The 25,798-nt window shown below is 40.7% G+C and overlaps 1 protein-coding gene across 15 annotated transcripts in view; it reads right to left on the bottom strand.

Moving 5' to 3' along the window:
- CCDC7 (coiled-coil domain containing 7) overlaps positions 1–25,798 on the bottom strand; it is a 275,288-nt gene that overhangs the window by 94,314 nt on the left and 155,176 nt on the right. For all 15 annotated transcript variants that reach the window (XM_070800783.1, XM_070800790.1, XM_070800784.1 and 12 more), the window contains 4 exons: positions 23,998–24,108; positions 18,878–18,988; positions 14,517–14,627; positions 9,239–9,349 (listed from right to left, as the gene is read on the bottom strand). In XM_070800783.1, coding sequence (XP_070656884.1) covers positions 9,239–9,349; positions 14,517–14,627; positions 18,878–18,988; positions 23,998–24,108 — 444 coding nt within the window. The remainder of the gene's footprint in view (positions 1–9,238; positions 9,350–14,516; positions 14,628–18,877; positions 18,989–23,997; positions 24,109–25,798) is intronic.

Consider the following 25,798-nt stretch of genomic DNA (forward strand, 5'->3'; position numbering starts at 1 on the left):
TAGATTTATGGCTCAGGATGTGATCTATCGTGGAGAAGGTTTCATGTGCGCTTGAGAAAAAGGTGAAATTCATTGTTTTGGGTGAAATACCCTATAGATATCAATTAGGTCTAACTGGTCCATAGTCATTTAAAGTTTGTGTTTCCTTGTTAATTTTCTGTTTAGCTGATCTATCCAGAGGTGTGAGTAGGGTATTAAAGCCTCCCACTATTACTGTGTTATTGTTATTTTCCCTTTCAGACTTGTTAGCATTTGCCTTACATACTGCGGTACTTCTATGCTGGGTGCATATATATTTATATTGTTATATCTTTTTCTTGGATTGATCCCTTGATCATTATGTAGTGTCTTTCTTTGTCTCTGTTCACAGCCTTTATTTTAAAGTCTATTTTATTTGATATGAGTATTGCTACTCTTGCTTTCTTTTGGAAAGAAAGACAACATATACAGGGGTATTTTTTTTTTTTTTTTGTATCCATTCAGCCAGTCTTTGTCTTTTGGTTGGGGCATTCAACCCATTTACATTTAAGGTAATTATTAGTAACTGGACATGGAACAACAGACTGGTTCCAAATAGGAAAAGCATTACGTCAACGCTGTATATTGTCACCCTGCTATTTAACTTATATGCAGAGTATATCATGAGAAACGCTGGGCCGGAAGAAGCACAAGCTGGAATCAAGATTGCGGGGAGAAATATCAATAATCTCAGATATGCAGATGACACCACCCTTAGTGCAGAAAGTGAAGAGGAACTAAAAAGCCTCTTGATGAAAGTGAAAGAGGAGAGTGAAAGTTGGCTTAAAGCTCAACATTCAGAAAACTAAGATCATGGCATCTGGTCCCATCACTTCATGGGAAATAGATGGGGAAACAGTGTCAGACTTTATTTTTTTGGGCTCCAAAATCACTGCAGATGGTGACTGCAGCCATGAAATTAAAAGACGCTTACTCCTTGGAAGGAAAGTTATGACCAACCTAGATAACATATTCAAAAGCAGAGACATTACTTTGCAAACAAAGGTCTGTCTAGTCAAGGCTATGGTTTTTCCAGTAGTCATGTATGGATGTGAGAGTTGGACTGTGAAGAAAGCTGAGCACTGAAGAATTGATGCTTCTGAACTGTGGTGTTGGAGAAGACTCTTGAGAGTCCCTTGGACTGCAAGGAGATCTAATAAGTCCATTCTAAAGGAGATCAGTCCTGGGTGTTCTTTGGAAGGACTGATGCTAAAGTGAAACTCCAATATTTTGGCCACCTCATGTGAAGAGTTGACTCATTGCAAAAGACTCTGATGCTGGGAGGGATTGGGGGGCAGGAGGAGAAGGGGACGACAGAGGATGAGATGGTTGGATGGCATCACCAACTCGATGGACGTGAGTTTGAGTGAATTCCTGGAGTTGGTGATGGACAGGGAGGCCTGGCATGCTGCGATTCATGGGGTCGCAACGAGTCGGACACGACTGAGCGACTGAACTAAACTGAAGTAGGTTATAAAAGTGAAAATTAAAGGAGTAATAGAGGACTTAAAAAAAAGTTTAAAAAATTTAAAAAATGATATAAGTAAAAATACATCTAGGAATTTCTCCAGAGCTGTTGTGGACAGTGTGGGGTCAGTTCAGTTTCAGTTCCTTGATCCGGCTTATACTTCTCAGGATCTATAGGCCCTTTCCAATGTAGTCAGTGCTAACTACAGGGTTTTAATCTGTTGCACCTGTCACTTCCAAAGCGGTTCCCTCTGTTTATTTTAGCTTCTGTTTGCTGGTCTCTTCAGTGTCTAATTTCCACCCTGACACCAGGGGGCAATGGTGGTCACTTATTTAGGCTCACTTGTTCAGTCGTGCTGTGGGGAGGGAAGAACACTGCAAACAAATATTACTGGCATGTGTGGGGAGTGCTCACAGTGTTTCAGCTGCAGTGGGTTTGCCCCTACTCACAGCGTGTGAGCTTTCATGGTCTACACTGCTCAGGCTCCAGGTTGCTCTGCCGGGAACTGTCTGAGGCAGGCCCTGGGTTGCGTGCACTTTCCAGGTCTAAGCCGCTCAGGTTCAGGTTCTCGGGTACTCCACAAAGGCGCAGACTCGGTTGGGCCTGCGTTTTGTGCCCTTCCCAGGTCTGAGCAGCTCAGGTGACTAGGTGCTTGGAGAGCACAGTCACCCCCAGGTAGGGGGTGCGTCTTATTGCCTCCCCCATCACAGCTGCTCAGTTTTCTGGGTGTACAACGGGCGCGTCTTCTCAGGTGTGCCGTGTGTCTCTTCTGGGGAGCTGATCTCTGGCTGTGACCCTCCCAGCAGATGTCAACAGTCCAGAATCCCAAGAAGTCTTGGTTAGCAACGAAGGCTGCTTACAGTTTGGTAGAGGATGCCTCTCTGGGGCCGCGATTTCCCGTTCATGGCTCTGGCTGCAAACCCCCACTGCCTGCTTGTCTCCGATGGGGGATGGGCCGGTCTGCAGCCTGCTAGCTCTCCTCTGGTATTTGCTCAGTCCTTTGTTCTGTGAGCGGGCCTGGCAGTATCTTAGGTTAGGGCTTTTTGCAGGACAGTTCTCTCTCTCTCTCTCTCTGGCTATCCCACAGTTTGGGTTGCTATCTCACATTAGTTCCCTCAGATTGCCCTTAGGGCATTCAGGCCCAGTCCTTACCCTAAGCAATGCAGCCTGCGCCTCCCTGTTCAGCCCCCACTTGCTGGTGGTGGATGCGAGCACTGAGAGTTGCCATTAGACACGTAATCTGTGGGTTTTAATTATTGATTTATTTATTTTTCCTCCCAGTTTTGTTGCCCTCTGAGATTCCAAGACTCCCCACAGACCTGTCGATGAGAGTTTCCTGATGTTTGGAAACTTCTTTTAAGACTCCCTTCCCAGGATGGATCTCCATCCCTACCTCTTTTGTCTCTCTTTTTATCTTTTATATTTTGTCCTACCTCCTTTTGAAGACAGTGGGCTGCCTTTCTGGGTATGTGATGTCCTCTGCCAGCATTCAGAAGTTGTTTTGTAGAATTTGCTCAGCGTTCAAATGTTCTTTCAATGAATTTGTGGGGGAGAAAGTGGCCTCCCTGTCCTATTCCTCTGCCATCTTAGGACCTCCCCCAGCAAGTATATTTTATTCTGGTCTTCAATTTCATGAGCTATTTATACTTTAGGTTAATACATAATAATAGACCAAATAATGAAAATGCCTGTGTAGAAAGTCATTCATTAATTATAAAACACAGCCATCTAAATGTTAAAGCATAGGAGACTGGTTGAATAAAGTGATTATGTATACCACAAATATGGTATTGGTATAATGTAAATATGCTACAATGGTAGATAATTCTGTGTGTATATACATATACACACACATACATACTATATATAGTATATAAATATCTGAACATAGAGAGGGACATTCACTTTCCTTATTATCAATACATCAGATGCTCCCAGATGTCATGGCATGGGAAAATGAAAGTGGTAGGGACACTGGTAGAGCTCCTGTCCTTTCATGTTTAGACTCTTACTAATACTATTGCAGTATGTGAATAAAGACTTTTTACTTTCAGTTTGGTTCACTGTCTTTATAGACTACCTTTACAACTGATAGCTCTATTTTCAGTGACAAATGGTGGCAGGCAGGGTGGCCCAATTAAGTACAATGTCTTTCTGGAAAAGTAAAAAGCATGAAGATCCACTTGGGCATTTTCGGGAAATGCTAGACAAGACTACAAGACTTGTTGGGGAGTACTAGCTGGTCAATTGCAAGAGTCTGAGGGTCCAACAATGCACTGTGCTAGCCACAGCAATGAGCCTCAGGAAGTGCTACATCAGGAGTACCCAGGAGCACCCTTGGAGAAGACTTGCTGTTTAGTTGTTCAGTAGTATCCAACTATTTGTGACCCCATGGACTGCAGCATGCCAGGCTTTCCTGTCCTTCACCATCTCCCGGAGTTTGCTCAAACTCATGTCTATTGAGTCGTTGATGCCATCCAACCATCTCATCCTCTGTCGTCCCCTTCTCCTCCTGCCTTCAGTCTTTCCCAGCATCAGGTCTTTTCTAAGGAATCAGCTTTTCACATCAGGTGGCCAAAGCATTGGAGCGTCAGCTTCAGCATCAGTTCCTCCAGTGAACATTCAGGATTGATTTCCTTTTTAAGATTGATTGATCTCCTTGAAGTCTAAGGACTGTCAAGAGTCTTCTCCAACACCACAGTTCAAAAGCATCAAGTCTTTGGTGCTCAGCCTTCTTTATGGTCCAACTCTCACATTCATACATTACTATGGGAAAAAGCATAGCTTTGACTAGATGGACCTTTGTCAGCAAAGTAATGTCCCTGCTTTTTAATATGCTATCTAGGTTGGTCATAGTATCTCTTCCAGGGAGCAAGTGTCTTTTACTTTCATGACTTCAGTCACCATTGGCAGTGATTTTGGAGCCCAAGAAAATAAAGTCAGTCACTGTTTCCCCATCTATCTGCCATGAAGTGATGGGACCAGATACCATGATCTTCATTTTTTGAATGTTGAGTTTTAAGACATATTTTTCACTCTCCTCCTTCACCTTCATCAAGAGACACTTTAGTTCCTCTTTGCTTTCTGCCATAAAGGTGGTGTCATCTGCCTTGAGGTTATTTGTATTTCTCCCGGCAATCTTGATTCCAGCTTGTGCTTCATCCAGCCTGGAATTCTACATGATGTACTCTGCATCTAAGTTAAATAAGCAGGGTGACAATACATTGCCTTGACGTACTCCTTTCCCAATTTGGAACCAGTCCATTGTTCAGTGTCTGGTTCTAACTGCTGCTTCTTGACCTACATACAGGTTTCTTAGGAGCAGGTACGGTGGTCTGGTATTCCCATCTCTTTAAGAATTCTCCAGTTTGTTGTGATCTACACAGTCAAAGGCTTTGGAGTAATCAATGAAGCAGATGTTTTTCTGGAATTCTCTGGCTTTTTCTAAGATCCAGAGGATGTTGGCAATTTGATCTCTGGTTCCTCTGCCTTTTCTAAACCTACATTGTACATCTGGAAGTTCTCAGTTCACATACTGCTGAAGCCTAGCTTGGAGATTTTGAGCATTTCTTTGCTAGAATATAAAATCAGGGCCACTGTGTGGTAGCTTGAAAATTCTTTGGCACTGCCTTTCTTTGGGATTGGAATGAAAACTGACCTTTTCTAGTCCTGTGGCCACTGCTGAGTTTTCCAGTTTGCTGGCATATTGAGTGCAGCACTTTAACAGCATTATTTTAGGATTTTCAATAGCTCAGCTGGAATTCCATCATCTCCACTAGTTTTGTTTGTAGTGATACTTCATAAGGCCCACTTGACTTCACATTCCAGGATGTCTGGCTCTAGGTGAGTGATCACACCATTGTGATTATCCGGGTCATGAAGATCTTTTTTGTATACTTCTTCTGTGTATTCTTGCCACCTCTTCTTAATATATTCTGCTTCCGTTAGGTCTGTACTGTTTGTGTCCTTTATTGTGCCCATCTTTGTATGAAATGTTCCCTTGGTATCTCTAATTTTCTTGAAGAGATCTCCAGTCTTTCCCATTCTGTTGTTTTCCTCTATTTCTTTGCATTGTTCACTGAGGAAGGCTTTCTTATCTCTTCTTGCTATTCTCTGGAACTCTGCATTCAGATGAATATATCTTTCCTTTTCTCCTTTGCCTTTTACTTCTCTTCTTTTCTTAGCTATTTGTAAGAGCTCCTCAGGCAACCATTTTGCCTTCTTGCATTTCTTTTTCTTTGGGACAGTTTTGATCACCACCTCCTGTACAATGTTATGAATCTCAGTGCATAGTTCTTCAGGCACTCTGTCTATCAGATCTAATCCCTTGAATCTATTTCTCACTTCCACTGTATAATCATAAGGGATTTGATTTTGTTGATACCTGAATGGCCTAGTGGTTTTCCCTACTTTCTTCAATTTAAGTCTGAATTTGGCAATAAGGAGTTCATGATCTGAGCCACAGTCAGCTCTCGGTCTTGTTTTTGCTGACTGTATAGAGTTTCTGCTGACTGTATAGAGCGTCTGCATCTTCGGCTGCAAAGAATGTAATCAACCTAATTTTGGTTATTGACCATCTGGTGATGTCCATGTGTAGAGTAGTCTCTTGTGTTGTTGGAAGAGGTTGTTTTCTATGACCAGTGTGTTCTCTTGGCAATAGTCTGTTAGCCTTTGCCCTGCTTCATTTTGTACTCCAAGGCTAAACTTGCTCTTTATTTTAGGTATCTCTTGACTTCCTACTTTTGTATTCCAGTTCCCTATGATGAAAAGGACATCTTTTTTTTTTTTGGTGTTAGTTCTATAAGGTCTTGTAGGTCTTCATAGAACCATTCAACTTCAGATTCTTCGGTATTAGTGGTTGCATTACTGTGATATTGAATGGTTTGTCTTGGAAATGAACAGAGATCATTTTGTTGTTTTTCAGATTTCATCCATGAAATGCATTTCAGGCTCTTTTGTTGACTATGAGGGCTATTCCATTTCTTCTAAGGGATTATTGCCCACAGTAGTAGATATAATGGTCATCTGAATTAAATTCACCCATTTCCATCCGTTTTAGTTCACTGATTCCTAAAATGTCAATGTTTACTCTTGCCATCTCCTGTTTGACCACTTCCAATTTACCTTGATTCATGGATGCAACATTCTATGTTCTCATGCAATACTGTTGTCAGTTTTCATGAGGTCCCAGACAATGATGGACAGCCTAAAACTGAGACTCATGATTGAATTAAATGAATACAGAACTCTTTGGGATTGCTCTGTATGTGATGTAAAGAGGCCTTAGAGACTTGAGTTGTGCACTTGCATGATGAAAGAAGTAATCTAACACAGTGAGGCACTGTGGTGCTTTGTGGCTTGCATCACTATAAAGCCCGTTCTTAAGTGTGCCCTGAAAGCAGGAAGTTTGCTCAAGGTGGAGGGAGAAAGAGGGAAGAGGACAGGCAAACACTGAGACCCTTTCCTTTCTCGGTTGGGTACTTTTTATGCTCTGGCAGCTTTCAGCCTGAACCTGTCACTAAAATAATGTTTGGACCACCACTGCAGAGTCTATAGCAGCCCTGTTAATCATGCTATAGTGATGAATAAGAACAGTAGATAAGCTTGTTAACCAGGCCAGGTTTCTAGATTTATTTCTGCTATTCCTGCTGGTTATTGAGCTAAACCAAAGTTCCTTATAAGGTCAGGTGATAATGTTCTGCAACAAAATCCAGAACTTAACTGACCTACTTTTAGACACAGAAAAAAACACCTTCTGCTCAAATGGTAAAGACTGGCTAAGAGAGCAATATAAAATGGTAACCATGTGCTTTTTCCTCGATGATGCTTCTAGAGAAGCTCTCTGAGTCTGGATACTCAAAGAGGAGGTAGATGGCCAGGTATTAAGCCATAAGGGCCACAAAACACAGCCTCATTAGAGTCTGCATATTTAACAACTTCTATGATGAATTGAAATTATTATCTCTGGCTCTCCCTGTGAATATGGAGATGAATAGGTGAGCCCCTCTAACATTCAGCGACAAACAAGACAAAACTGCAGATCAGATCTCAGGATCTCCAGTAGGGACCAGAGGTTGTATCCCAAGGTCAGAGTTGAATGTGGAGGTAGGGAAGAGTTACATTTCTGGGACTTTGGGATACCAGTACAGAGGTGGCTGTGACCCTCAAACCCCAGCACCAGAATGAGGGGAAAAAACAATGTCTCTGATTTTGGATCTGAGGTCATTACCAGTGGGACCCTTACCCAGATCCAGCTATGGATGGGTCTCTTTGGCCAACTCCAAACTCCAACAAAAACTTCTTAGGGCATTCACTATTGAATTTATGAGTGATATAGATGTGCTGCCTAAGTGAACACCTGCTCACATTTGCCCATAAGCCCTGAAGAAAACTGCTCCAGCTGGCACCATTTTAGCGGGCATATAAGAGACCATAAACCTTCCTGACTAGCAGCCCCTAGGGCTGTTGTTTCTCAAAAACAGCAGAAACTGCCTAGAATAAAAAAGCAAAAAGCAACACCTTCATTGCTAAGTTCAAGAATAACAAGGTCCTTCATGAGACTAATTCTCACTCAATAGCCTCAACTAACCTGTGCACATGGCCTTAGGAGCATGGAGTCTCGATGACTATTGGCAGCTCAACATTGTAGTAAAACTCTGAGCACTGGCAGTACCTGACTTTGACATTGTCACAGAGGTTATCGCCCAAGATAAAAAACTTGGTATACAACAACTGACATCTCAAACTCCCTTTTCAGCATCATTGTCAATGTGGATAATCAGGATCAGTTTAATTTTATGTGTAATGGTTTGCAATATACCACTAATGTCCATCCAAAAGTCTACCTAAATTCCCCTACTATCTGTCATTAGATATGATAAGACCTAGAAAAATTCAAGCTACTGGAAGGAACACTAGCTTTCCACTATGTTGAAGTGGAAACACTAGTTTCCACTATGTTCCTGGTGGTCCCAGACAAGGGCACTACCCAATGATGACTGGTCATTCTGTGGACTCACATGAGGCAAAATGATGAGTCATTAATACAGATGAGGCACCAAGACCCATCACCCAAGTGAAATTCCTAGGCACAATATAGAAAAAGCAACAACATCCTATCCAGAGGAAACGACTGACAATATCTGGTCCTCTCAACTTCCCCAAATAAAAAGAGGTACTTTTCTGGTATTGGCACTTTCCAAACAGGGAACTTGATGGCACCTACCTATGAGGTCACCAAGAAGACCTCACCTTTGTGTGGCCCAACTAACAGAATACCCTGGTGGGGTTCTCCATCAAGCCTCCAGGCTGCCATTACCCTAAGCCTCTCTGATTTCTATTTGCTGTTTTAGTTACAGACCTCAAAAACTTCTGTTTGTCATTTGGAGCCTAGGCAGAATGACACTGCTACTGGTCAGAAGTGCCCACTGGGCAGAATTTCCTGGAACCTGTAATCTCCCAGAGTCAGCTAAAAGGTATACACAATTCGAGATATGACTGGACAGTTACTGAGCTTAGTGGATACTGAGTGAATGCTTTATGGCTGTGAAATAATCTTATGACAAAGAAATTACAATCCAAAGGTATTAACACTTTGGATCTTGTTCTCTAGTTGTCTGTGGGTATTCACAGTTTAGGTCATTTATTTTACTTCTATAAAATATACACTCAAATACATATTCATCGACCAAAGAAAAATATTTTCTGATGAGATTAAAATAATTTAAAAGTTACCATAATTATTATACTTACTCTGACTCCTTTCCCTTCTGTAATTTATTTGTTTCTCTACTTGCGTTTGGAGTTTTGACACTGGATATTGATCAAAAACCGTAAGATTTTCATCTGGTACTCCAATATGAGCTACATAGAGATGCATTTAGTTCAGTAAATGGAAAAACAGATCCATCATGAAATCTCTAGATTTCAAATTTACAGCAAGTGTACAGTAGAATTTTCTCTCATTTTTAAAGTTATCAGTAAATTGTCATAACAATCTTACATGCAAATAAGAAAAGTTTTAATGGATGCTACTGAAAATGTCTCATTATTTCAAAGATATTCTGAGGCATCAAATATATTTCATATTAATCTCTACTTTGGGGGCATGTATACACTAAATAAATATACAATAATAGATGAAACAATAAAAATACATATGCACAAGGTTATTCATTATAGTATTATCTGTAATTGCAAGATATTTTATTTCTTGAACAGCTAATGTTCAAGAATAGGATATTGGTTAAATGCTGTACTAAGTCACTTCAGTTGTATCTGATTCTTTGCAACCCTATGGCCTGTAGCCCACCAGGCTCTTCTGTCCATGGGGATTCTCCAGGAAAGAATACTGGAGGGGGTTGCCATGTCCTCTAGGGGATCTTCCCAACCCAGGGATTGAACCTGCAGCTCTTATGTCTTCTGCACTGGCAGGCAGGTTCTTTACCACTAGCGCCACCTGGGAAGCCCCTTATTGGTTGAATAAACCAAGGCATATACAATTAATTATGGTATAGTATAAACTGTGGTATATAATGTGGTACTATTTTATATATTTACATAAAAATAATAAAAGATTTTTATAAACTACATGGAGGGATTTCTAGGAGATAATGTTAAGTGGAAAAAAATTTTAAAGGGTATGTAGTATGCTAACTTTTGGTTCAGAAAGAAGTAATCAGAAAAATGAAAAAATAGATATTAACTTTACAAGATGAAGCACAGAAAAGATAAGCATAAGAAGAAAGGGGGAGAGAGAGAGGACTGGGGAATGCACAGAGATGCACTGGAAAGAGATGATGCCCTTAAGTATACCTTTGGTAAGTAGGTCAATATGTTGCATACATTTCAAAAATAGAACTAAACCAACAAGGATAATAAGAGGAAATGAAAACTGAAAGCAAATGAAATGAACCTGCTTCTGCTGCTGCTAAGTCACTTCAGTCGTGTCTGACTCTGTGCGACCCCATAGACGGCAGCCCACCAGGCTCCTCCGTCCCTGGGATTCTCCAGGCAAGAACACTGGAGTGGGTTGCCATTTCCTTCTCCAATGCATGAAAGTGAAAAGTGAAAGTGAAGTCGCTCAGTCATGTTTGACTCTTAGTGACCCCAGGGACCGCAGCCCACCAGGCTCCTCCATCCATGGGATTTTCCAGGCAAGAGTACTGGAGTGGGGTGCCATTGCCTTCTCTGGAAATGAACCTACTGAAGGGTTAAAAAACCAACAATGATCCCAATTAGTCATAAATACAGTGTTTGAAACATACCCTCAATCTTGGGCCAAAGGATGGGGGAAAGACAGAAACCAAATCACTAAATATTTTCAGTAGCCTTTCTCTCTCTCTTTTTTTTTTTTTGGTAGTGGTACATGCTAAGTAATTCTGTAACAGGGGTGGAAGCACTGCGGGATTGGAGCAAATATATAAATCTGTTGATGTAAGAGTCAGGTTTAACACCATGGAAAACACACACACGAAATGAAGGAAGGCAAGCAGACCTGAGAGACTAAAACTAAAGGTGTCTGAGAGTCCTCATGATTTCTTGAATATAAGTATGCATGAACATATGCATATTTATGTGCACACGCACACGTATGTGTCTATGAATATATGTACATGTGTATAAAAACTAAGGAGTATGGATCCAAGTTAAAATACTATGTGTATTGGGTGGTTTGATTCATTGATGGAGGAGGTAATTTTGTTTAACTTGGTAACAGTAGCACCTGTAAGATCCATCAATACAGATGCTTCCTACTTTTACTCAGACCTGTAAGCTTTGATAAATAAACATAACTAGACATTAGACAAGGTCTCTATGTCTTCAGTGGGGACCTGAGGACATACCCTTACAAAGTTCCAAGTAAGGAGGGGAAAAATTGCATTTCTTGGGCCTCTTGGATACTGCTGAACAAATTTCTGTGATTCCCATAGCCATTATAGAAGGATGAGGAGGAAACAGATAATTCTGTATAGTTTTATTTTACCATAACTCTTTTCCAGACACAACTATGAGTAAATACACTTTGGGCCTCTAAAAACCCCAAATATTGTGGTTTCTATTAAAGAATATGTTATTGGTAGAAATGTACTTTTTATATCAACTAGCACAACCCCCACCATGTCCCCACTGTGAGATTTACTGAGTTTAGGGTATTTTAATGAAGTACGTTAAGGGGAGATAAGAAAACCTTCCTCAGCGATCAATGCAAAGAAATAGAGGAAAACACCAGAATGGGAAAGACTAGAGATCTCTTCAAGAAAATTAGAGATACCAAGGGAACATTTCAAGCAAAGATGGGCTCGATAAAGGACAGAAATGGTATGGACATAACAGAAGCAGAAGATGTGAAGAAGAGGTGGCAAGAATACACAGAAGAACTATACAAAAAAGATCTTCATGACCAGGTAATCATGATGGTGTGATCACTCACCTAGAGCCAGATGTCTTGGAATGTGAAGTCAAGTGGGCCTTAGAAAGCATCACTCTGAACAAAGCTAGTGGAGGTGATGGAATTCCAGTTGAGCTATTTCAAATCCTAAAAGATGATGCTATGAAAGCGCTGCACTCAATATGCCCGCAAATTTGGAAAACTCAGCAGTGGCCACAGGACTAGAAAAGGTCAGTTTTCATTCCAATCCCAAAGAAAGGTGATGCCAAAGAATGCTCAAACTACCACACAATTGCACTCATCTCACATGCTAGTAAAGTAATGCTCAAAATTCTCCAAGCCAGGCTTCAGTAATATGTGAACCATGAACTTCCAGATGTTCAAGCTGGTTTTAGAAAAGGCAGAGGAACCAGAGATCAAACTGCCAACATCTGCTGAATCATCGAAAAAGCAAGAGAGTTCCAGAAAAACATCTATTTCTGCTTTATTGACTATGCCAAAGCCTTTGACTGTGTGGATCACAAGAAACTGTGGAAAATTCTGAAAGAGATGGGAATACCAGACCACTTGACCTGCCTCTTGAGAAATCTATATGCAGGTCAGGAAGCAACAGTTAGAACTGGACATGGAACAACAGACTGGTTCCAAATACGAAAAGGAGTACGTCAAGGCTGTATATTGTCATCCTGCTTATTTAACTTATATGCAGAGGACATCATGAGAAACGCTGGGCTGAAAGAAGCACAAGCTGGAATCAAGATTGCAGGGAGAAATATCAATAACCTCAGATATGCAGATGAAACCACCCTTATGGCAGAAAGTGAAGAGGAACTAAAAAGCCTCTTGATGAAAGTGAAAGAGGAGAGTGAAAAAGTTGACTTAAAGCTCAACATTCAGAAAACTAAGATCATGGCATCCAGTCCCATCACTTCATGGCAAATAAATGGGGAAACAGTGGAAACAGTGTCAGACTTTATTTTCTGGGGCTCCAAAATCACTGTAGATGATGACTGCAGCCATGAAATTAAAAGACGCTTGCTCCTTGGAAGGAAAGTTATGACCAACTTAGCATATTCAAAAACAGAGACATTACTTTGCCAACAAAGGTCCGCCTAGTCAAGGCTATGGTTTTTCCAGTGGTCATGTATGGATGTGAGAGTTGGACTGTGAAGAAAGCTGAATGCCAAAGAATTGATGCTTTTGAACTGTGGTGTTGGAGAAGACTCTTGAGAGTCCCTTGGACTGCAAGAAGATCCAACCAGTCCATCCTAAAGGAGATCAGTTCTGGGTGTTCATTGGATGGACTGATGCTGAAGCTGAAACTCCAATACTTTGGCCACCTCATGTGAAGAGCTGACTCATTGGAAAAGACTCTGAGCTGGGAGGGATTGGGGGCAGGAGGAGAAAGGGACAACAGAGGATGAGATGGCTGGATGGCATCACCGACTCGACGGGCATGAGTTTGGGTAAACTTCGGGAGTTGGTGATGGACAAGGAGGCCTGGCGTGCTGCGATTCATGGCGTCGCAGAGTCGGACAGAACTGAGCGACTGAATTGAACTGAACAAAAAGCATTAGAACTGTCTCTGGCACCAGTGGTACCTGACATTGTGACACTTAGAGAAGATATTATTCAAGATAAAGAATCTTGGTACAATGCAGCTGACATCACAGATGCCCTTCTCAGCATCACTCTCCACGTGGATGATAGGATTAGTCTGATATATGCGGTATGGGTTATAGTGCACCACCAGGATCTTCCCATGAGACTCCCTAAATTCTCTATCTGTAATCAATGAATAGGTTAAGACTTGGGAAAAGTCCTGCTCCTGGAGGGAGCACTAGCCTTCCACTCTTTCAATGAAATCATCCTAGTGGGCTCAGACAAGGGCACTACCCCAAAAGAACAGGATGTTCTATTTGCTTACAAGTAGGATGCAGTTAGGCCATTAATAACAAGGTACAAGGACTCAAAACTGAAGTAAAATTCCTGAGCATGATCTGTAAGGGGCATAGTTCAGAGAAAATGACTGTCATTCTTTTGACCCTCTCTGCTTCTGAAATGAAAATCATTAGAGTAACTGGTGGGACTACACAGACACAGCCTCACTCTCACAGGATCACCTAGCATCCATCACGTTCCCACAAAGACCACTGTCTGCTTGGGGCCTTGATGGGCAGGATCTGCTGGAAGCCCTTCAGCTGACTGCCCTATGTGCCCTTTTCATGGAGCCCTCTCACTTCCAAGCACTGTTTCAGTTAGAAACCTCAGTAACATCTCTCTTTGCCTATGGCAATCTATGGCCACTACCACACGTCAAAGTCATTCACTGGGCTTTGAGTCCATAATCTGCCAGAGCTGGCTAAAAAGTACATATTCTTTACGAGGTCTATTATAGGTGTTGGTGAATAATAGGAGCATGACTTTGGTCATGTAATAATCCTAGGATAAGAAATTGCAAACAAAACATATAATACATTTGCTTTTGTTCTATAATTTTATCAGGGTTATCATATTTTATGTCAAAGTTTTAAATTTCTACAAAATATTTGTTCAAACACATGTTTATGAACCAAATAAAGCTCTTCTGACATATTTAACTTAAAACTATATAAAGTTATTGCTAATTATCATACTTACTCTTGAGTCTTTCTCCTATGGAAGTTCTTTGTTTCTTTACTTGTGCTTGTTTTTTTAACTCTGAATCTTCATGTTCAAGTATAAGATTTCCACCTGGCACTTTATCAGGAGCTATATAAAGAGATAATTTAAGTCTCTTAATAGGAAAAATTACGACTGTAAAAATTCTAGATTTTAAACTCAGAAACATTTTCTCTCATTTGCATAAAGTCCTAAGTAAATTATCATAACAATAGACCTGATATGAAAATTTACAGAATATTTTTAATGGATATTTATTGAAGCTGTCTCTTTGTTTTATAAATATTCTCAGGTATCAATATGTTTATAGTAGATTCTAATGTTCATAAATTATTTATGCTTTGGATAATATATATGTACAGACGAACCAATGAAAATACTTGTGCATAAGGTTGGTCATTATAGCATCATTTGTAATCACAAGATATTCAAAATCATCTGAGTGTTCAAACAATAATATAGTACCTTCCACAATATATGTAAATCAAATAATTATGCAGTATATCTTAAACTTACACAATGATATATGTCAAATATATCTCAATAAAATGAAAAAGTAACATAGTACCAATTATAGTATATGATGATATATGTATATAAATTGTAGTATACATGGTGTACAGGTGATGTGATGTGGTACAAATATCTGTACCCGGAATGAGACATTCCCTTCCCCTATTATCAATACATCACATGCTTGCCAGATGTCATGGGAGAAAGAAAGACTGGTGGGAACACCGGTAGAGCTCGTGCCCTTTCATGTTTAGACTCCTACTTAATTATTGCAGTAAGTGAATAAAGGCCTTTTACTTTCAGTTTGGTTCATTGTCTTTACAGATCACCTTCACAACTGATAGCTCTCTTCTCAGTGACAAATGGTGGCAGGCAGAGTGGCCCAATTAAGCACAACGTCTTTCTGGAAAAGTAAAAAGCATGAAGTTCCCCCAGGGTTTTGGGGAGACACTAGAGAGGACTACAAGGCCTGTTGGGGAGTACTAGCTGGTCAATTGCAAGAGTCTGAAGGTCTAACAATGCACTTTGCTAGCAACAGCTATGAGTCTCAAGAAGTGCTACGTTAGGAACGCCTGGGGGCACTCTTGGAGAGGGCTAGCAAATTGTTTATACAAGCTTCCTGGGCTAGAGGGGTAATGATGGTCCTTCTCTTTAGCCCCAGAATCCCTGCCAAAATGCCTGGTGGAATTAGTGATCTAACAGAAGGACTCTGGGAAATTTATGGAAGCAATCCCTGGGTACTCCTTGTCCTCTGATGACAGTACTAAAAATTGTCACATCCTCTGCAAGCTCAGTTGCACCCAATGATTGTTGTCAACTTTAATGAGGTCCCCATTCTGGCGGGCTACAGTCCATGGGGTTGCAAAGAGTAGGACACGACTGAGCGACTAGGCACAGCACACAGCACTAACAACAATGGACAGCTTACAATACAGCAAGTTACTGAGACCCATGATTGAATTAAATGAATATAGAACACTTTGAGATTGCATTGTCCATGATATAAAGAGATCTCACAGACTTGGGTTGTTCACTTGCATGATGAAGTAGGAATCTTTTTTACCCTACTTTTTTTTCCTTCAACACTTTCTACTTCTAGTCTGATAATTTTACTAATTCATAAAATTTTCAAGCAAGCAAAATATGGAATGAACTGATTTCAAGGAGGTAATTTTCTTAAAGTTAGCAAGAACAGTGTTACTGTGTGGGTGGACCTGTTTAAGAGTGTCCTGAAAGCAGAAAATTTGATCAAGGAGGCTAAGAGGAACATCCACATCCTTCTTCCTCATCTGGGAACTATTTGGGCTCTGACAGCTTTGGCCCAACAGTGATGGGTTCCCTACGACCAAAACACATGTTTAAACCAAGCTTTGAGAGGACAGCATCTCTGCAAACTACACTGGTGGTCCCCAGATTCTACAAGGAGAGAGTGACAGTGATAGATAATGAGATTGTTATTAATAACAAGACTCTAGGTTAATTAGTGCCATTCCTGCTGGTTATCTTGCTCAAATAAACCTCCTCAGAAACTTAGATCCATTTGTCAGTGACATAATCCAGATGTTAACTGACAAATTCCTGGGCAGGGTAAATGTAACTACTGCCAAAATAACAGAGAGAGATCATCACAGAAAGTGACATTAAAATGGTAACTGAGCACATGTAACTGGAGGATTTGGTAGGGCTTTTCCAAATAAACCTCTGGGTCTTATTGTTAAACAATGGGAGCACAAAAGAAGAGATCAGTGGGTTCTCCATTTAGAAACTCATAACTCATGTCCTTTCAAGCTCTGGGAGATGGTGAAGGACAGGGAAGCCTGGCATGCTATAGTCCATGGGGTCCTTTAGAGGCCAAATGGCAACCCTCCCTCAGGTCTGCCTGGTAATGATTCCTACAACTAATAGAAGTGCTCTTCTTTCTTCTCCCAGGATATTCTAAAATGAATCATAGAGTCCTACCAATTTTTACCTAAACTTTTTACATTAAAAAAAAACCAATACAATATTGTAAAGTAATTAGTCTCTAATTAAAATAAATAAATTTAAATTAAAAAAAGACACTACAAAAAAATAAACAAGACTATGAAATGTCCTATGCACAAAGTGAGGAAATGAGGTCCTGTGAAAGGGTCAAAGTTCAAAGTACACATGGGGAAGAACTGCATATTTTGGACTTTTGGGATAACGATGCACAGCTGACTATGACCCCCAAAATCCCTGGGATGAGAATGAGGAGAAATGGATAAGGCTCTGATTTCCTGTCAGAAGCCACCACCACCAAGACCCCTACCAAGCTTGACTACAGATATATCATTATTGTGGCACTACTACTGAATGGATTATTATTAGAGACATATTGTTGATATGCATACCTGATAGCACCTAATTCAAGCCATAAACAAAATTATTGTAGTTAAGAAAATTTTAGTGGGACATATGGAAGACAGCAAACCTACCAAACTACCAGCTAGAAGTTTTGTCCCTGGTGCACTGGGACGACCCAGAGGGAGGGTAGGTGAGGGAGGAGGGAGGAGGGTTCAGGATGGGGAACGCGGGTATACCTGTGGCGGATTCATTTCGCTATTTGGCAAAACTAATACAATATTGTAAAGTTTAAAAATAAAATAAAAAAAAATGATGATTTAAAAAAAAAAAAGAGCATTAACAGGCTCAGCAATTAAAAACAAACAAAAACAACAAGAAAACTGCTACTGTTGCTGTGCTTAGGAAGCCCAGGTTCATTATCTGAGCTTCCCAAAAGGCCTTGGGTGCTTGGAAACTCAATCCTCAGTCACTCAACAGTATAGTACAATGTTTGGAAACACCATTTCCTGATGACACTGTGACTCTTGCCCAAGTTCAGAAAAATAGGTCTGAATCAATTCTTATTGCAAATGCCCTTTTCAGCATCCCTGTCCACACAGATGATCAGGATCTGTTTGCCTTTTGTGTAATACTTTTCAATACTCCTTTAATGTCCTTCCACAAGGCCATGACCAGGAAATTTCACTCCCAGATGTAGGACTAGCCTTCTGCAGAGTAAGGAATGTCTCCTAGTTGGTCCAGGCAAGGGTACTACCCAACCAGCACTGGATGGCATTTTGACCCATATGTAGCAACATGTCTAGGGTATTACTGGGACAAGAAACAAGGACCCAAGACTCATGGGAAGTTCCTGACTGGGAAGGGAGAGTAGGACTCTCTCTGGAGGCAATAATTGCCTGAGTTTTAGTCACACTCAGGCTCTCAGCCCGTACAAATACAAAGGATCCCCAATGACTGGTGGGACTGTTCAGAAACTGGTACTCACACATCCCCCTACATGGCCATCTTGATGACAGCACCCAGCAATTAGGTTATCAAAAAGACCTGTACGCTGACTAGGGCCTGGAGACCCTTTAAATGGCTACACAGGAAAACCTTTTCCTTGGCCCCTTGAATCCACTGTCTTTTAAGTTACAGGTCTCTCTGATGCCTATTGGAGTCTGTGGCAAAAGAACACAGCCACACATCTGAGGTATCCACCCAGCTTATGGACCCCTAATCTCTTATTGGTGGCTGAAAGTATAGAATCACTTTGAAAGACTACTGAGCAGTTACTGGGCCTTGGTGGTTAATAAGCAAGAAGTGTCTCTACAATGCAGCCTTATAACAAGAAATATCAACCAAATGTTAAATGGTTCCAGTTCTCTAATTTTTTATATTATTCACATTTGAAGTGCAAAATTGCTATACGTGCTCAAACACATATTCATGAACTAAAGAAAAAAGATCAGGTAAGATTAATTTTTTAAAAATTTAAAGGCATCTATAACTGTTGTACTTACTACCGTGTTTTCCTTCTCCAGAAGATATCTGTTTCTGTACTTGCATTGGGAGTTTTGACACTGAATCTTGATGCTGAAGCACAGGAGTATTGTCAGGCACATCATCAGGAGCTGCACAAAACAGATTCATTAAATTCCTTCATAGACACATCAGTTCAGTTCAGTCGCTCAGTCGTGTCCGACTCTTCGCAACCCCATGAACTGCAGCATGCCAGGCCTCCCTGTCCATCACCAACTCCTGGAGTTCACTCAAACTCATCCCCTATTGAGTTAGTGATGCCATCCAACCATCTCATCCTCTGTCAACCCCTTCTCCTCCTGCCTTCAGTCTTTCCCAAGATCAGGGTCTTTACCAATGAATCAGCTTTTTGCATCAAGTGGCCAAAGTATTGGGGTTTCGGCTTAAACATCAGTCCTTCCAATGAACATTCAGGACTGATATTCCTTTAGAATGGACTGGTTGGACCTCCTTGCAGTCTAAGGGACTCTCAAGAGTCTTCTTCAACACCACAGTTCAAAAGCATCAATTCTTCAGCACTCAGCTTTCTCTATAGTCCAACTCTCACATCCAAACATGACTACTGGAAAAACCATAGGCTTGACTAGATAGCCTATGATGTCTAGTCAAAATGATGTCTCTGCTTTTGAATATGCTATCTAGGTTGGTCATAACTTTCCTTATAAGGAGCAAGCATCTTTTAATTCCATGGCTGCGACCGCCATCTGCAGTGATTCTGGAGCCCAAAAAAATAAAGTCTGCCACTGTTTCCCCATCTATTTGCCATGAAGTGATGGGACTGGATGCCATGATCTTAGTTTTCTGAATGTTGAGCTTTAAGCCAACTTTTTCACTCTCCTCTCTCACTTCCATCCAGAGGCTCTTTAGTTCTTCTTCACTTTCTGCCATGAGGGTGGTGTCATCTGCATATCTGAGGTTATTGATATTTCCTCCCAGCAATCTTGATTCCAGCTTGTGCTTCTTCCAGTCCAGCATTTCTCATGATGTCCTCTGCATATAAGTTAAATAAGCAGGGTGACAATATACAGCCTTGACATACTCCTTTTTCTATTTGGAACCAGTCTGTTGTTCCATGTCCAGTTCTAACTGTTGCTTCCTGATCTGCATATAGATTTCTCAAGAGGCAGATCAGGTGGTCTGGTATTCCCATCTCTTGAAGTACTTTCCACAGTTTATGGTGATCCACACAGTCAAAGGCTTTGGCATAGTCAATAAAGCAGAAATAGATGTTTTTCTGGAACTCTCTTGCTTTTTTGATGATCCAGCGGATGTTGGCAATTTGATCTCTGGTTCCTCTGCCTTTTCTAAAACCAGTTTGAACATATGGAAGTTCACAGTTCAGAAGCCTTCAGTCTTATTGCTGAAGCCTGGCTTGGAGGATTTTGAGCATTACTTTACTAGCGTGTGAGATGAGTGCAATTGTGCAATAGTTTGAGCATTCTTTGGCATCACCTTTCTTTGGGATTGGAATGAAAACTGACCTTTTCCAGTCCTGTGGCCACTGCTGAGTTTTCCAAATTTACTGGCATATTGAATGCAGCACTTTCACAGCATCATCTTTCAGGATTTGAAATAGCCCAACTGGAATTCCATCACTTCCACTAGATTTGTTCATAGTGATGCTTCCTAAGGCCCACTTGACTTCACATTCCAGGATGTCTGGCTCTAGGTCAGTGATCACACCATTGTGATTATCTGGGTCATGAAGATATTTTTGTATAGTTCTTCTGTGTATTCTTGCCACCTCTTCTTAATATCTTCTGCTTCTGTTAGGTCCATACCATTTCTGTCCTTTGTTGATCCCATCTTTGCATGAAATGTTCCCTTGGTATCTCTAATTTTCTTGAAGAGATCTCTAGTCTTTCCCATCCTGTTGTTTTCCTCTATTTCTTTGCACTGATCACTGAGGAAGGCTTTCTTACCTCTCCTTGCTATTCTTTAGAACTCTGCATTCAAATGGGTATATCTTTCCTTTTCTCCTTTGCTTTTGGCTTCTCTTCTTTTCACAGCTATTTGTAAGGCCTCCTCAGACAGCCATTTTTCTTTTTTGCATTTCTTTTTCTTGGGGATGGTCTTGACCCCTGTCTGCTGTACAATATCATGAACCTACGTCCATAGTTCATCAGGCACTCTATCTATCAGATCTAGTCCCTTAAATCTATTTTTCACTTCTACTGTATAATCATAAGAGATTTGATTTAGGTCATATCTGAATGGTCTAGTGGTTTTCCCTACTTTCTTCAATTTAAGTCTGAATTTGGCAATAAGGAGTCCATGATCTGAGCAACAGTCAGGTCCCGATCTTGTTTTTGCTGACTGTATAGAGCTTCTCCATCTTTGGCTGCAAAGAATATAATCAATCTGATTTAGTGTTGACCATCTGGTGATGTCCATGTGTAGAGTCTTCTCTTGTGTTGTTAGAGGAGGGTGTTTGCTAAGACGAGATCTGCAATAAAATCTCTTGGTTTCATACTTACAATAAGTATACCGTGAATTTTTCTCTCATTTTGATAAAGTTAAGTAAATTGGGCTTCCCTAGCAGTTCAGCTGGTAAAGAATCCTCCTGTAATGCAGAAGACCCCAGTTTGATTCCTGGGTTGGCAAGTTCCATCGGAGAAGGGAATAGGCTACCCACTCAAGTATTCTTGCGCTTCCCTGGTGGCTCAGCTGGTAAAGAATCTGGCTGCAATGTGGGAGAACTGGGTTCAATTCCTAGGTTGAGAAGAGCCTCTGGAGAAGGGAATGGTTACCCACTCCAGTGTTCTGACCTGGAGACCATGGGGTCACAAAGAGTTGGACATGACTGAACGACTTTTACTTTCACTTTGGGACTTCCCCAGTGGCTTAGTGGAAAAGAATGTGCCTGCAATACAGGAGATGCTGGTTCGATCCCTGGATGAGGAAAATCCCCCAGAGAAGGAAATGGCACTCTAGTCCAGTATTCTTGCCTGGGAAATTCCATGGGCAGAGGAATCTGGCAGGCTACAGTCCATAGGATCACAAGGAGTCGGACACAACTGAAGAGACTGAGCACACATAAGTAAATTACCATAAATAACATGTGACTAGAAATTGTGAGAACATTTTTAATGAATATACTTTAAAGAGGCTGTAACAACATAATATACATACATACATAGAAACATCCATATATAAAGTCTCTATTTTTCCTAGGTTATTTATACTTTGTGTGTATATCCAGTTGCTTAGTCGTGTTCAACTCTTTGGGACCCCAGGGACTGTAGCTTGCCAGGCTCCTCTGTCCATGGAATTTTCAGGCAAGGATACTGGAGTAGGTAGCCATTTCCAATTCCAGGAGATCTTCTTGACTCAGCTAGAACCTGTGTCTCTTATGTCTTCTGCACTGGCAGGTGGATTCTTTACCCCTGCACCTCCTAGGAAGTCCTGTTTATACTTCAGACTAATACAAATTCATAGAACTAAAAATACAAATGAGTATGTACATGGTTATTGAATACAATGTATTTGTAAGTGCAAAATATTCAAAACCATATACATTTTAAAGCAAAGAAGATTAGTTCAATAAACTAGGATACATGCTATCCACTATGGAATAATATGAATTATGGTAAATACTGTGGTACAGCTGTACACAGTGCTATAAACTGAGTGAAATGAATCTCTACCTACTGATTTAAAGGAATTTCTTAAAGGGATCATCAGGAATAATGTTACGTTTAAAAAAAAACTAAAAAAGGAAAACTGGTATGGGTATCTTAGAAATGAGAAAAAACAAGGATGGAGAGAAAAAATACAGGAAACACAGGAAACCTATCACAAAACAATGTATATGGTTACCAACAAGATGAGAGGGAAGACTGAGGAAGCAATAATAAGCTTCTAAGCATAGCTCTTTATATACTTTTTAACTTTTGGAAGTAGGTTCATGCTCCATGTATTTCAAAACATAATTAAATCAGTGAGGGTAAGAAGATCGAATGCAAAGAGAAAGCAAACTTATGAAATGAAACAACTGAAGGCAAAATAGAAGTGGTAACTTCTCAATATAGTATTTAACATAAACCCTCACTCTTGGACATGGGATTGAGATGAGAATGGGAGGGAGAATAACAGCAAGTCATGAAATCTTTTTAAAATCTGGTTTGTTTATCAAGTGGTATGTTGAAAGCTATTCTGAAACCACTTGAGAAGCATTACAGGATTGAGCAAACGAGTAATTGTGGTAAACTGTTTCATAACTGTAGCTACATGAGCACTAACGTCCTTCATATGGCCATCAAATTGCTCAGGTATCAGTAATCAGTGCACAGGTCATGACTTTGAAGCACCTGCTCCCAGAGAGAGGACTAGTTTTCACTCTAGTGGGCCAAGACAAGGACACACCAAATAAGGCCTAGATGCCCTGTGGAACCACCAGTGGCTCTTGGCTGGGCCATTAGTATACTCAGTTAATTACCTGGTACCCTAGTGAAACTCCTGGGCATGATGTCTAAGGGGTATGACTTCTCATTCCAGAGGATAGGACTGCCAACTATTCAACTCCAATAAATAAAACAGGCCAAGCAAATAGTGGGACTCTTTGACCACGTGCATTCTCATTTCCCCATGTGGAGCTCTTAATGACTCTGATCTCTGGGGTTACCAGAAAAGCTGCTTCCTTTTAGTGAGGACACAGCTAAGGCCCTAAAGGCCCTCCAACAGGGCCTCCAGAACCCATCAGATGCTTGATTTACAGATCTCAGAAATACTGCTTTGGCAAAGGAATCTATGGCAAAATGCCCCTGCCATGCATAGAAGCGTCTGTTGGGCTTCTGTATCCACAATTACCTGGAGCTGGCTGAAAGGCACTCTACTTTGGAGAGACAGTTATTCACCTACTATTGGGCCTTGGGGCATTCATCTTCTCACAAAATAATCTTAAGAACAGAAATTCCAATCAAAGTTTAACAATATTTCTGCTTTTTTCCTCTAGATATCTCATGGTAGTCACACTTTAGTCGAAGTATAACATTTCTATAAAATACATGTTCAAAAATATATAACATGAACCAAAATAAAAACATCTTCTAGTGAGTTTAATATAAAATATTTTCATGTTTTCCATAGTTTTTATACTTACCAGTAAGTCCTTCCCCTTTGTGCAAGCTTGGTTTCTTTACTTGAATCTCTGATTTTGACACTGAGTCTTGATGATGAAGAATACGATTTCTATCTGGTACTTCATCCTGAGCTGCATAAAGAGAAGAATTTGGCCCACTAAATAAAAAAACTTCACAAAAAACTTCATTTTTATGAAGTTATAAGAACATCATCAAATGCCAGGTTGTACAAGAAAACTGTGGGAAGAATGTTAACAAGGGTGCATGAAAGGTATTTTAGCACATCATTAATATTCTTAGACTTCTAATATGTTTTGTATTAGTCTGTCATTTTCTGAGTTTTCCAAATATTTTCAGGTAATACATATTGAAACACTAAACAATGAAAATATACCCATACAAATTATTCATAACAGCAAAATAGTCAAAGCCACTTAAATATAAAAGCATGGGAGACTGGTAGGCTAAAGTAATGCATGTAAACTAAGAAAACACAGACTATGGGATATAATGTGGCACACACAGCTGTACAAGCAAGTATAAAAGGAATGAAGACCCAACAAACTGACTCAGAAGCATTTCTAGGATTTAACTCTTAATGGGCAAGAAACAACCTGACAGGGAATATATAGTATGCTACAGGCAGGCAAGCAGGAAGGCAGGAGGAAGGAAGACATGAAGAAAAGGAACTTGAAAAAAGTGATAAATGTATTCGTCTTTTAAAAAGGAAATATAGGAAATAAAAACCAAAAACTATTACAGTGGGTCAATTAGTCGCTGCAGACATGGCTGACTGAGTTGTACCCAGTGACTCCTATTTGCTCTCAGCTTCTCTCTGACACTGATGTATACTCCAAGATATACTGAAGTTTTGAGAATCATGTCTAAAGAAAAAGAATCCAGGTTTCTCAGTTCCACCGGACCAGCAACCAGAGGAGACTACATAGACTCCACTTAGAGGAGCTACTCTTGTTAACTTAGTGTGGGACACTGGCACCTTGCTGGCTGTGTCTTAACAGAACCCCTGGTTCTGAGTTCCCTGACAGGGGCCACTGTGTCCAAGGAGGACAAAGGAGGGGACGCGGAAGAAAAGACACAAACACCTGAGACAATCTCCTTCCTTTCCTGGCTGACACTTAGTTTCTGAAAACTTCTGTCCAGGCATGGTAAACTCCCTGCCACTGGAAACAGTCTAGTTACCCAGCAATGGAGGCTCAAGAAAGGGATGGATGGACTCTCCACCACTCATCTTGTGCCAGAAAGTGGACCATGGAGGCCAAAACAGCCTCATGAGAATCAAAACAGTGATGATACTTAGTACTAATAATGATGATACTTAGTATCAATAATGTGTTCCCTCTGCTCTCCCCCGCTGGCAGTGATCCTAAGATGAATTCCACAACTCTGCCTATTTTCACCTATAATACTTGACTTTTCAAAATAAACATGATTAGGGATTAGACCGTCATCCTTATCCCCAGTGGCATCTGATGATGTATGCCAAATGAGAGTTCAAAGTGCAGTAGGGGAAGATTGCATACCTTAGGCCATTTGGCTTCTACTTTACCAATGACTGTTATCTCCACAACTCTGACACCAGGATTAGAGGAACACAGGAATGCTTTCTGACCCTTACTTACACCTGACCATAGTGCGGGTGCCTTTGGGCATTACAAACCTCAATTTCATAGCTCCCACTACTGAATACATCAGTAGTGCAGATGTATTTTCTATGTGAACTCCAACTCACATCAACCCCAAGCTGTGATGAGCACTGCTGCACTCAGGGTCATTTCAGTGGGGCACATGGAAGACTGCAAA

This window comes from Bos indicus, chromosome 13 (genome assembly GCF_029378745.1).
Source record: "Bos indicus isolate NIAB-ARS_2022 breed Sahiwal x Tharparkar chromosome 13, NIAB-ARS_B.indTharparkar_mat_pri_1.0, whole genome shotgun sequence".
In the NCBI taxonomy this organism is placed as follows: domain Eukaryota; kingdom Metazoa; phylum Chordata; class Mammalia; order Artiodactyla; family Bovidae; genus Bos; species Bos indicus.